Here is a 13,376-nt window from a genome sequence, read left to right as displayed (position 1 = left end):
GCCGTATTTTCTAACTATTTTCCATAGTGATTCTCGGTGAACACTATCAAACGCTTTCTTAAAGTCTATGAAACTGATCTTTAGTCTTGTTGGTAGTCGAGACTTTGTTCTATGGTATTTCGTAGAACGAAGATCTGCTCTGCTCATGATCTGCCTCATCGAAAGCCTGCTTAAAATTGTTCTTCTCTGAGCCTCTCATCTACACACTGTTGAAGCCGTCTCAACAAAACAGTGCTGAAACTTTGCCCGGGACAGAGAGGAGAGTAATGCGCTTTCAGTTGTTGCAGTCTGAAAAGTTGCCCTTTTTTTTTTTTTTTTTTTTTTTTTAACTTTAGAATCACTCTCTTTTGCCAGTCCTCGGGGACTTTTGAAGTTCGCCAACAGAGATTTAAGAGATCAGTCATTCTGTTAACAATGCACTGTCCCCCATATTTTAGCATTTCTGCTGATATCATGTCTAGTCCTGGTGCTTTGTTATTCTTTAGCACTGCTATGGCCATGGTAACCTCCTCAGCAGTTATTGGGTCTGTCTTGACCTTGAGATCATTGTCTGGAGAGGGGTCCTTGAATATGTAAGTTAGGTCTGGCGACAATTGGTTAAGGGTCTCTTTAAAGTGCTCTACCCATCTTGCATCCTGTTCTTCTTTCGTTAACAAAGTTTTGCCTTGCTTGTCTTTTATTGGTGCCCCATGTCCACTCTTTCTCGTGACTCCGCCATATGCCGGTCCCAAGCCCGGGTGAGAAAGGAGGAGGGTTTGGCGTGGGGCTAGCGACCCCACCCTGTAAAACCACTATTGCTACAGAAACGACTCGTGATGATCGGTATTGGTAAATCAATGAGTGATGTTTCGCGTAGAGCACCTGCTGGTTGCATGCGGCCTCAGAACGAGACAGCTGCATATCACTTACAAAAGCCGCGGGATACACATTTGAGACCAAACGAAAATTCACTGCCGAGGACAGACGTAGACGGCTAAAAGAAAATCTAAATAGACCATCGGCGGACAATGGTTGTGCTTGAATTGGATGTGGCGATAATATGTAGGTCACAGCTGGGGCTGCGTAGCCACGGGAAATACTGCATTTCGCATTAATCTTCGGACTCGAAGACAAGCCTTATTATTATTATTTCGCGTAGGGTGGGGTGAAATGTCACATGGGTAAGTTGTCACAAACACTATATCGGTATAATGTGATGCGCTATCAAAAAATGCGAAACTACATCTGAGATGTTTGCGGAAACATTTACAAATAGTTATAAAATGAAGTGGATACCTTTTCGCATTTTAAAATTATCATGATTTATTGTTTTTGACTGTTAGGAAAGTGGAATTTTACTTTTGCGTAATTTTGTTGTAAAACACTTATACTGTTGAAATGATTGTCCAACAATACATTGTTTCATGTCTCTATGTATTAGTTACACATTGAACTTGTTTTTTTTTTTTTAAAGCTCGAACCAATAAAATGTTATTGGAATAAATGTTCTGAAAATTGTTGTGGGGCAAGTTGTCACACAGGTTGGGGTAATATGTCACAGTTGTGACAATTTGCCCCAATGAAGATTAAGCATTTTGAAAACAAATTTTAATATTAATAGGCTATTTGTTTATTAATAATTATTTGTTTTATTGATTCCTTTTTATGGATGATACCTAAATAGTATTAAGCGATTTTCTCCTTAAATAATGCTGTTTACAAAGGTTATGCCAGCATCAGCATACAGAAAAGATGTCCTCCGAGCGCAACATTTATTTTAGGAAAGAAGTTACCTAGTCCTACTATTTAGATAGGTTGGAAGTGGGTACATTGCTGGAAGAAGTGAACAGATATTTTACAAATATTATATAGAAAAAAATAAACATTATTTTGAAGAAAAACCTACAGCTTTCCTTGTTAGGTCCAAAACTTTTCAGAACCTCCATATATATATCATTCTTTCACGACGGCCAGTCAAGGAAACTACTACAAGAACAAAGTCTTGACTTAATATGCTATTTCTTTTAGACATAGCAAGATATGGTGATTTTTTTAATGTGTGACATTTTACCCCATGCCATGTGTCAACTTACCCAGGTGAGGGGCAAATTGTCACAACCTCAACCCAGCCACGCTTCTGTTGTATAACTTTGATAAATAAATAGATAAATGTTATTTCATTTACTCTAATTGTTGTCTGAATGTTTAAGTTACAGCATGTTAAGTTTGGTGAGAATCAATGAATTCTAAATATGTTTAAAACATCAAAATCTGATAACTGTGACAACTAGCCCACCTTCCCCTATATACGTTACTGATAAAGTTTGAAATGCAGCATTCTATAGAATTTCGATTGTGTAACGTAAAAAATTACCGGAAAGTTGAAAGTTCAATTTCCCAGGCACATTTTATTTCCATTCTTAAAGCAAAAAACGGATTCATATGAAAAGCATTACTTTGACCAACTTTATTTTCTTCAATGATTTTTAAAAAGAAAAATTCTTTATATTATAGATCTGGTTAGTCCATAGAGTTAGTATTAAGGACAAATAGGTTTTCCTTGGCATCATAATAACACATTACCTCCACTACTCAGTCACAAAAGTTAACTAAATGTTCTTGGTTATATGAGCTTTAACATCTTCCCTCAGTTGCCTGCAGTCTTTGTGCTTTAAATGCTACTTTTATTGAAATGATAATGAAAATCAACTTTGAAAGATAAGAACTCTGATGGATATATTAGGTGTTTATTTAGCTTTCTTTTTAAATAAGTCTTTTTAAATAATATACATCTTCTTGCTGAACATATCTAACTTTTCAATTTTAGTAACATATGCTTCTAGAGCTGATTAATTATACTGATTATTTTCAAAATACTACACTAATTCATAAAAAAAATATACACGAACATCTAATATAAAAAAATTCTAAACATTTCTTTCAGTTAAAATTTTTTAAAAGACCATAAAACAAAACTTGAGAGGAGCCATGACAGGAAGTATATAGTAGCTTTTGACTACAAAAATAATTTTTTTCAAATTTCAGCCAAGAACAAAACAAAACTATTTTATTAGAAAGATCAACTTGACACCAACAAGGTGACAAAAGAGCTATATGTTGTACTGTTATACACAAATTCCTACATGGCCACTGATAGTCAGTGGCACTCTCACAGAACATTACACTAAATAATTTTGTCACAATTCTCAGAAGTTTGGTTACAGGAACAAAACAAACCTTTGAGGGTGTTTGTATGAACTAATGAATAATACTAATGACCACCAGAAACTATCATAAACAGCTATTTTTAAAACTATTTTTCATCAGGTTTTTATGTTTCATGTATTTTAATTATTTAAAGAAAAGGTCATTCTTTTGGTCATGTAATTGCAGTTTGTGCAACTTTTTTTAACAAGATGAATATGATGATGAAATTGGATTTTCAAAAGAACTTATGTAGCCTACAAGGATAGACACAAACTGCCCATTCTCATCTTGTTTTTAAAAAGGCTTATACATATAAGCACCAATGTGCAGTTTATTATACATAAACAAAATGGTACACTTTGGAAATATAAATGTTGCCAGATTGACAGTAAGAAGCAAAAATGATGTGAAAAGCTTGTTATACATAAGTATCTTGAAATACTTAATAAAATTTGAACCAAGAGAAATAACAACTATTCTATCAGACTGCAAAGATAAACTGCTTTTTTCAATTATGTATATTCTTTGAACTAGCATAGTAGCTTTCAACATTTGTGTTGTGAAGTTGAGTATAATATAATGTTAATCAATGGTGAACATAGACATGAAATTATTGACAAAAATGATTTTCCCAAAAATGAATAACATGTAATGTACAATATTTTTAATAGCAATTACATAATTTTTGTTTGTTTGCAGTGATCAATTGGATAAAGAGAATTACTAAACATAATGGGATTAAATAACAATAACTAATTTATTATCATATTATGTACTTTAACAGGCATTCCAATTCAAGACTTTACTATCCATTAAGTGTCTATAAAAACAAATTATTAATTAAATTTTTTTTTTATAAAAGTTATTATCCTGGTGTAGTGAAATTATAACAAAAACATAGTGCTTGATGAATAAGCTATTATACATATATTTAAATGAATCATGAAATACATTTAGTTACAGTATTGTATTTTAAAAAATGCATTATCCTTATTTAAATCTCATAGTTCTGTATTATTGTTATAAGAAAGGTTATTGCACATAAGCTGATTAATTTTCATTGAAAAAAACAATAAAATATTTTTTTTTCCCTCTTAATTTTGTGTGTGTGTAGATAATTATTTTAATGAAGATAATAGAAATATTGTATACATTTTAAGACTACAAGAAAACTTAAAATTGCATAAAAATTTTTTTCTGGACTTTGATTAGACAATTAATATAAACAAACTCAAATAAAATATATTTTAGTCCATGAAATAAAAATGATGCAATTACATACTGATATTTCAGTCTTAAAAATCTTATGATAGATTGACAATGGATGACTTCAGTCATAATACAATATTATAAAAGTATCTTCAATATTTTTTTTTTAATTATACATTTGAAATAATAAAAATAGGAAAAATTTAGTTTAAAACTTTTATTTAATGAATCAGTAAAGCACCTATTTACTTTACACAGAATCAACACAAATGTTTTTATATTTTTGCGTGTGTATTATTCACAATTTCAATTTTTTTTTGTCAAGAAAACATCTTTAGTCAGCCTTGAATAAATAACTGGTGACTGTTTTTTAGCATCAAAGTGTTTATTAGCACTTTTAGACTGCATTTCCCTTGCCACTCGACTAATGACATTTGTTAGGACAGTCAGAAGATTCTTTGTAGGCCTACCATTAAGCGCAGAATCACTTTCTTCATTCAAGACATCACATAAGCTTTTGATAAACCAAGAACCATCAGTTGTTCTTCGAAATGCATAATAACCTAAATAAATAGAATACATACAGAAAAAAAAAATTAAATGAGTACTAAAATGCAAAACAAGATATGAAAAATGTATGCAGGAAAAAAAATTTTAAGATTATTATCCTAAATTCTTGCTTACATTTTCAGCCTACTTATCATCATTCTTTAAGGCATTTTCTTCACCAATCATTATTATTTTATAATAAATTTTTTTTTTTAAAAGTTCAAACAAAATCTACCATTATGTTATCTTTTTGCTATTTGATTGCAAATCATTCACAGAAGTAATATTTAATAAGATCATGCTTTAAAGGAACTTTGCCTCTCACAACTAGACAAGCTTGAAAATGTATCTTTTTCTGTGTAAATGCATCACTGCAGTCTCCAGCCAGATTTGTTACTTTTTAATATCACAAACTTGAGTCAGATTTTAGTCTAAAATATCACTTTTTTATATAATAAAATAATTTGTATTCTAATTCTATTAATACTATAGGAAAGAAATATATTAAAGACATTCTTCAAGGTACAGTGGAGAGAGCATGAAAAAAGGGCTGTCCAAAGAAAAGCAGGATGGATAACATCTTATCTTATCTTATATAATACAGACGTTACTTCAAAAAAGAAGATGATTATGTCCTACGCGTCATGCATTTAGTCATGCATATTAACAAATGACTTAAACTCTGCCAATTCACTGGTTTTCCTGGCTAGCTCAGGCAACCCATTCCATGCTCTCATAGCACTAGGGAAGAAGGAGTATTTGTACAAATTTGTCCTAGCATATGGGATGAGGAATGTACCTTTATCTTTGTGTCTTTCAGAGTATTTTATTAAATTTTGTTTTTGTATTTGAAGATTATGGTTCAGTGTTTTATGTATAATTGCTACTTTACTTTTGAGTCTTCTGTCCTGAAGGCTTTCTAAATTTAGTGATTTTACTAATATATGTGTCTTGTGTTGTTTTTATTGTTCTATATATTATGCAATCGTCTGCAAATAATCTGACTTTTGTTCCTGAAGTAATGCAATTTGGTAAATCATTTATGTAAATTAAAAATAGTAGTGGACCCAAGACTGTTCCTTGAGGTACACCTGAGTTTACTGTTATCGGTGTTGATTTAGAGCCATTTATTATTACAGTTTGTTCTCTCCCTAACAGAAAATCTTTAATCCACTGATGCAGTGGACCATTAATGCCGAAATATTTTAATTTTTTTAAGCAAACTATGGTGGTGAACTTTGTCAAAAGCCTTAGAAAAATCTAGTAAGATAGCATCTATTTGTTCACTATTATCTAAACCTTTTGAAAAATCATCAATTAGTCCTATTAGTTGTTTTCACATGATCTATATTTCCTAAAGCCATGTTGTTATGGTGTGAGGACATTATGTTTGTCTAAGTGGTTTATGATGTTGCTACATATTATGTGTTCTAGGATTTTACATGTGATGCTGGTAAGTGATACTGGTCTGTAGTTTCCTGGGTCAGATTTTTCTCCTTTTTTAAATAGGGGGGTGACATTAGCTTCTTTCCAGTCCTTTAGTACTCTGCCCTGATTAAGTGAAGCCTGAAAGAGTATTTTGAACACTGGGGCTAGCTCATTGCTTAGTTCTTTGAGTAATCTAGCTGGAATACCATCAGGTCCAGAAGCTTTATTTGGTTTGGTGTTGGCTAATAGTTTTTGAATTCCATTTTCTTGTACTACTATATCTTCTATGTTGTCTACTTGGTTCAAATTCAGTAATATGTCTTTGTCTCCTGGGGCTGAGAATGCTGATGCAAAGTATTTGTTTAGGATGTTTGCTTTAGTTTCATTATCATTATGTATTATGTTATGTTCATCTTTTAATGGCGCTATGCCTGTTGTTTCCATTTTCTTAGACTTAATGTATGACCATAGGTTTTTGTTGTTATCTTTAGATATTACATTGTTTATGTATACATAAAAGAATGGACCAGCCTCTCTTTTGATATTTTGTTGATAACAGCTGCTGACCAGGAAAAGTGGAGGGATTGGGTTGTGCAAATGTTGATGATTTGTGTTTAAAAAAAATTATATGATATACAAAATAAAAAAAACTGGTCACCATTAATATCAGTGTTTCTCAAACGCTAGGATGCTCCCCTAGATGTGATAACAATTTTAAGTGCAAAGTCATTAAATTTAGTTTTTGTTGGAAAAAAAGAAAAGACATCATTTAATTGGTAAGTAGGACCTTTTAGAATATTATGGTTTTTGTGAGAGAAGTTTGCAAAAAGATTGACTCAAAACCTTTTATTTTTAAGAAGAAAGACACTTTTTCTTCTAGTTTTTGTAATGTAACATTGTTCTATTGATAACTTTGGGAGGGGGGGGGGAGTCCACAACAAGACATCTTACTTAACATGAAAATGATCTTATGAGGATCATGCCATAGGCATTATAGTGCTATAAAACTCCCTCGCATTATATTATGCTGCCAATGCTGCCTCCTTCTTTTTTTATCTGTTTTTTTTTTATTAAAATGAATATTGCACTCCAGATGGTTTTCTTACTTAAATTTTATTTGATCTTTGCTCTATGAGAAAATGTGCATTATAGACATCAGGGCTCACAAAGAATTTCCATCAGGGAACAGTAACAGGAAAAAGACAAAGAGGCATGCAAAATAAGCAATGGAAGACAGCATCAAATAGTGAACGGCCTGTCACTGGAAGAGATTCTACTTAAGGTAAAAAGAGAGGAATGGAGTAAGACAGATCACGTGTGGTGCCCCATAGGCTCAACAGACTAAGAGATAGGCGAAGGTGAGACACGAGGAGAATGATTTTCAGAAGCTCAGAATGCAGGATAACACTTAAAGTGCTGGACTCAGTCTAAAACTCTGCTGGGGGAAATTTTAGTTTTTCTTTTTCATTAAATTCTTAAAACCTTTTTGCCCCACTGGGGCAAACAGAAGCACAGAAGAAATTTTTTTCATTTGGGTTATGCCACAGGTAAAAGTTTGAGAAACACTGATTTAGGCTACATCAATAGAAATTTATATTTTTTAGCTATTTACCTGGAGGTGTTGCATACATGACCAAAAAATCTTTGTAGCAAGGAGCATGGTTAACAAATGGTGAAACTTCTACAGTTTTTAATTTCAAATTCTGTGTTTGGTTATTTAGAACTTGCGTAGAGGAATTCAAAAGGTCACTGCTTTGAATATTTTAAGACATTAAAGCATTAAAAATTCTTTAGCAATCTTTTTTATTACAATTCAAAATCAATATATAGGTTAAAGTTTTTAATTCAAAAGAATAGCAACATTACACAGGTAGATCTATTAAGTATTATGTATGTTATAAATTACAACATGGTTATTATTTTTTAAATAAAAATTAAGAGTGTTACTTATGGTCCAAAGTATCTGTTGGTGTATTTTGCGCTTGGATATCATCTTCCATCACTGCATCAGACATGTCAGAATTATCAGTACGCATATGAACACAGTCTATTAAATCATTACTGTTTTGAGGTAGAGAAGTAGTTGAGCTTCTATATTTGACTTGTGCTCCATCATCCATTTTAGTGCCTCTGCAGGCCTGAGCATAGTAAATTGGAATAAAATATCAGTTACATTAATACAATGCACCAATTACAGTCAATCTTTTAAAATATAACCAACTGTTCATGCAGAGACTTTAAATTAAATAATTACACAATGATTTGTTTAAATGAAAGATAAATGTTACATTTTAGATCTAAGCAAAGTAGGATGTAATCAGAGGTAGAAGTAGAAAAAAGAGATGGAGAAGTGCAATTGAAATCACTACAACCTTGACAATTCTAATCATAGTAGTGCAATAAAAAAAATGGGGCAATCGAATTGAATGCCTCTAACTTAAATTTATGGTATGGAAGCAGTAGGAAAAGAAGATGACATCTTACTGTTCTTTTTTGGGTTTGTTCTAGTCTCTTTTGTTATCTATTGCATACTCTAGTATTGGTCTACATAGTAAAAAATTTCTTTTGAATGTGGGAATTGGGAAGATAAAACATTTTTGTATTAAAAAAGGAACTAACATTGAAATAATAGCAACATTACTATAGCCTTGCTATTTAGTTCAGTTATTTTGTACATGGTTTGCCATCCACAGAAACAGAGATAAACAAAGAGAAACTGTGATGAGAAACTGAGAAAGTAATAAGAAAATTGGATATTACAATGCCATGGAGATGACTCACAATCTTTGCCTCACAATTTTTTGCGAAAGCATAAACTTTAAAACTCTTAAGCTTCCAATGTACAAAACAACTGAGCTGAATGGGCAAGGCTATAGAAATGTGGCTATTATATTATTTTAATGTTAGGTTCCTATTTTAATAAATATATGTTTTTAGTGCAGTTTAATTTTTAACATTGTGGATATTTAAAAACATGATGAATCAAATGCTATAAAAAAGGCTTCTTTTCATTCAATTCCTCGCCAAGTGTAAAATAGGTCTTGTACTAATTTTTATTTGCATTATACTTTGGCCTATGTTTGAATTTTACCTACAAGGCAATTTCTGTTTCAACGAAGATTTTTTGTAAAGGCACACTTTTTTTCTGATGACTGAATAGAATTTAAAAAATAATAAAATGCCAATAATTACATCTATATTCTAATTAAATTACCAGGTGTGGCATGCAGCAAATACATGCTATTCATTTTATTTACAGTGGAATCCAGTTAATTTCAACTCACGTAAATTTCTACTTAATTTGAATTAGCTTTTTCATTTTTGTATTCTTTGTCTTTAATGGTAAATGTGATGTCTTTTATACCATGATTCCAGATAATTTGAATAAAACATGAACAATGTTCTGTGCACTACCCATTAGGCTACCCTTTTACCACCCGTAACATGCAGAATTAATGCAGAATTCACCATTCCTTCAACACACTACTATCAATCAGTTTTTAGCAAAGCATTGTGTCTATGCATGGTGTGTGCTATGTTTGTCACAGTCTCAGTTGACATTGCATGATTTAATGTTCACGTCATGTTAAGAGTTTAAAAGACACGTGGAATTCCTGATGTAGAAAACAGGAAGTAGAATGAATAAAGTTGACTTTGAGTTCAGTCAAGTCAATCAAGTGGTATACTTTGGGCCGGGTGGTCAAGTAATATATTTTGGTCCGGGACGGATAGTAGCGACTTAGAAAAGTCTGTAGTAATTTCAGTTAGATAGTAACTTTTGGGCAGTTGTTGTCAGTGGTCTTTTGAGACATGTATTAGTTAGTTATTCTGTACAGTGTTACCTACTGAGATGCGGACGTGATTTGTAATATACTCTGGAGAGTTTAACGTATTGGATATATTTGATACCGCTGTTATGCGGATAGGATTGTTTATTATTTCTTGACTTGTAGTACTAACAAGGAGTGCAGTATTATTATGTTGTAAAATAAACTTTATATTTGTCTGCTGAAACGGACTTAAGTCAGTTTGTAGTATCTGTGTTAACAAGAGTACTTCAGGAAGCAAGAACCCAGCATTCCACAACATTCGCATTCTTCAACATTACACCATTTAACCTTTTACAATGTTACAGCATAAAAGCATCAAATGGCCTAGTTTGGGTAAGTGTGTTAATGATTGAAATTAAAAAGACAGGATGACTGGCACCTTCCTATTCCCAATCTCTCTCACAGTCACACACACACACACCAGAAAATGTGCATGTGTAATCATTATCACTTTCTACATTGCTATTCTATGCTTTAAACAAATTTACCTTATCAAAAACTTCAAATTCAAATCCCTTAAATAGATATATAAACATTTCAAACTTGAAATTTTAAAAAAATCTGAAGACTTTACAAGTGGGATATCAATATTAATCAGTTTTCCTCTTTGTTGAAGTGTAATTTCAACTCTTTTAAGTGTAAATCATTCAATGTTTCTGCCACTTCCAATTAACTGGATGCCACTGTACATCTACTAGATGGCTGCCTGACCATGGGGTATGTGTTTGGGACTGTTGTTCGGTCATCTTATGATCCTGAGTTCATACCCTGCCTGCTGCCATCCCCCATTATCCTGCAGAAGGTTAGGACTAGGAAGTATATTATCTTCAACTCTGAAGGAACATCCAAAACATTAAAAAAAAAAAATAAAAAAAAAGTCCTACCTGAATAAAAACTAATCTTGGCTTCCCAATGAGACTTTGACATTTAGAATCTGAAAACAATTTTAAAACTAATCTGGTTGTGATAATCTTATCAGAGGTATAAATCAAATCCTCTCTGACACTCTTGTCTCGAAATTCTTCTCCATGTGCAGTTATTGCTATGACCAAACAGTCAGACTTCGAATGGTCCTCTTTAGATACTGAAAAATATTTTTTTTCCTTTTTTAATTACTTTATAAAACTGTATTCATCATCATCATATATCTCTGTTTAAGTGAGTGTTAAAATAATCTTCCTTTATAAAAATTCTACATAAAACTCTCTAGTTGTACATACTATTTAGAATTTTTAAAGCCTGCAAAGTCTACACCATTAGAGGATGGATCAACCAGGACTCTTTTTGTGTTCCCAGTCTCAGCTTTTTGGGTTTGGTCAATAGAACTAGATATCCACAGCAGTGTCACCACAGAATCATAATACTGGCTTAAGACATGTAAAGCCACATGGTTTAATATTGGTGATCAAAGCCTGATAGAGTGATGTAGTCAGTGAGTATTAATTCAGAGTGTCAATAAGGCATAGAAAATTCAGATGGTCCTGCAAGAATCATACAATTTAGCTGGGAAACACTAAAGCTTGCTGCTAGTCATTTATTGTGACCAGTGGCGTAGCTACGTTGGGGGTGGAATGGGGAGAATTTGAAAATCCCCCTGGGCCCCCACTTGAGGGAGGCCCCCAAATGAGTGTTTTTTACATTAAAAATTAAATATTACACAAAATGCAGGGGCCCCCAAAGAGGTCAAGACCCCGGCCCCCAAACGATGGAAAATTCCTAGCTACGCCCCTGATTGTGACCAATCTGTCAATGTCAATATATGCAAAAACCAAGATGGGAGAGAAAGTATTTATTGCAATATACAAAGGGAGCTGTAAATGACTAGCATTGCAGTCTATTTACAAATATCTGGAATCATGGGCAGCCTCAAGGAAGGAAACTGTGGATACATTGTTATTTTTGGTTTGAGGTAGTGTCAAGAATAAGTTGTTGAGGTATTTATTATTATCTTACACTTTTGTGTATGAATTTTTTTAGAAAATATAAATATGCTCACTGTTTTTAAGTTCTTTTATTAAATCAGCAGCTTTTTTGTCACAAAAACAACGAATCTCAAAGCCATATTGGGCAAAAGTAGTCTGTAGCAGTTGTTTATCCTTTTCACAGCCCTCTCTTTTGTTGGACCCCTGGTATTGGTCATTGACAATGATGATGGCAATGCCTCTTCTCTCATTTGAAAAGTTATACTCAAAGGAAGAAATGGACATTTCCCTGCTAGTTTAATAAAAACAAAATAAACAAATAGAAGGTATAAAACTTCAATAGTGCATGGTGACATAAATACAATTTTAACCCAGTGTTTCTCAAACTGTGCTGTGTGCCCCCTAGAGTGGCATGATGTCCTGCCGGAGGGGGGGGGGGGGCGATGTCCTGACTAGTGGAGGGTCAGTCAATTTATTTTTAAAGGGACAAAATATTTTGCATTTTCTTTATAGTTATAATCCATGTTTGAATGTTAACCAAGTAAAATGACACTATTACCAATGCTTAAAAAATTAAAATATACCATTTTAGTGAGAGGCATCTGCAACAATATCATCTCAAAACCTTTTGATGACATTTAAAACATTTTCTGGACTTTCAGAACAGTCATTTTTTTCCCAACTGTAGTACATCACTATGTTGACAACTTTTGCATGACAAAAAACCCCAAACTTTCTTAACACTAAGTTGATCTTACAAAAATCACAACCATTACAGATGTATTTGCAAAATTTGTACCTCAAATATCCCTCCCATTTATAGTTTACAAAACACTTAAAAATTATCTACAAAACACTATTTCCAAAATAAAAAAAAAAGATTAAACAGACCCTAAGAATTTTCATTACATAAATCTGGATTTGTAACATATTGTAAATATATATATGGACAGAAAAACTAGAAAATCAGGTTAAAGTTGTTTAGAATATTTTATTTTTTTAGTTTTTTTTTCTTTTTCATTAAATTCATAAAATCCTTTTGGACTTCACTGTGGGATCTTACAATGCTCCTCCAGACTGCCAACTGAGGGGGGGGGGGGGTCACTAGTAAAAATTTGTTTTAACCCATGCATAAAAAAGGTTCTTTTGATCCCAAAATAAAACAAATTTGAGCCTATTTTTATTATTGTTTATAGAGTTATAAGGCAAAACTGATGAAAAGGTAACAAAAAATCAATAATATTTATGACAT

General features: G+C 32.4%; 1 protein-coding gene across 11 annotated transcripts in view; it reads right to left on the bottom strand.

The window, feature by feature from the left end:
- Positions 1-2,712: 2,712 nt before the first annotated feature.
- The window catches only part of LOC106060605 (caspase-7-like), a 26,712-nt gene continuing 16,048 nt past the window's right edge, over positions 2,713-13,376 (bottom strand). For 7 of the 11 annotated variants that reach the window (XM_013218552.2, XM_056020384.1, XM_056020383.1 and 4 more), the window contains 5 exons: positions 12,199-12,416; positions 11,087-11,286; positions 8,320-8,510; positions 7,985-8,124; positions 2,713-4,958 (listed from right to left, as the gene is read on the bottom strand). In XM_013218552.2, coding sequence (XP_013074006.2) covers positions 4,702-4,958; positions 7,985-8,124; positions 8,320-8,510; positions 11,087-11,286; positions 12,199-12,416 — 1,006 coding nt within the window. In that variant the 3' untranslated portion in view covers positions 2,713-4,701. The remainder of the gene's footprint in view (positions 4,959-7,984; positions 8,125-8,319; positions 8,511-11,086; positions 11,287-12,198; positions 12,417-13,376) is intronic. The other 4 variants (XM_013218553.2, XM_056020385.1, XM_013218551.2 and 1 more) reach the window with 2 other exon arrangements.

This window comes from Biomphalaria glabrata, chromosome 2 (assembly GCF_947242115.1).
Source record: "Biomphalaria glabrata chromosome 2, xgBioGlab47.1, whole genome shotgun sequence".
In the NCBI taxonomy this organism is placed as follows: domain Eukaryota; kingdom Metazoa; phylum Mollusca; class Gastropoda; family Planorbidae; genus Biomphalaria; species Biomphalaria glabrata.
The sequence above is the reverse complement of the archived record's forward strand: the minus strand, read 5'-3'. Positions and strand labels throughout refer to the sequence as shown.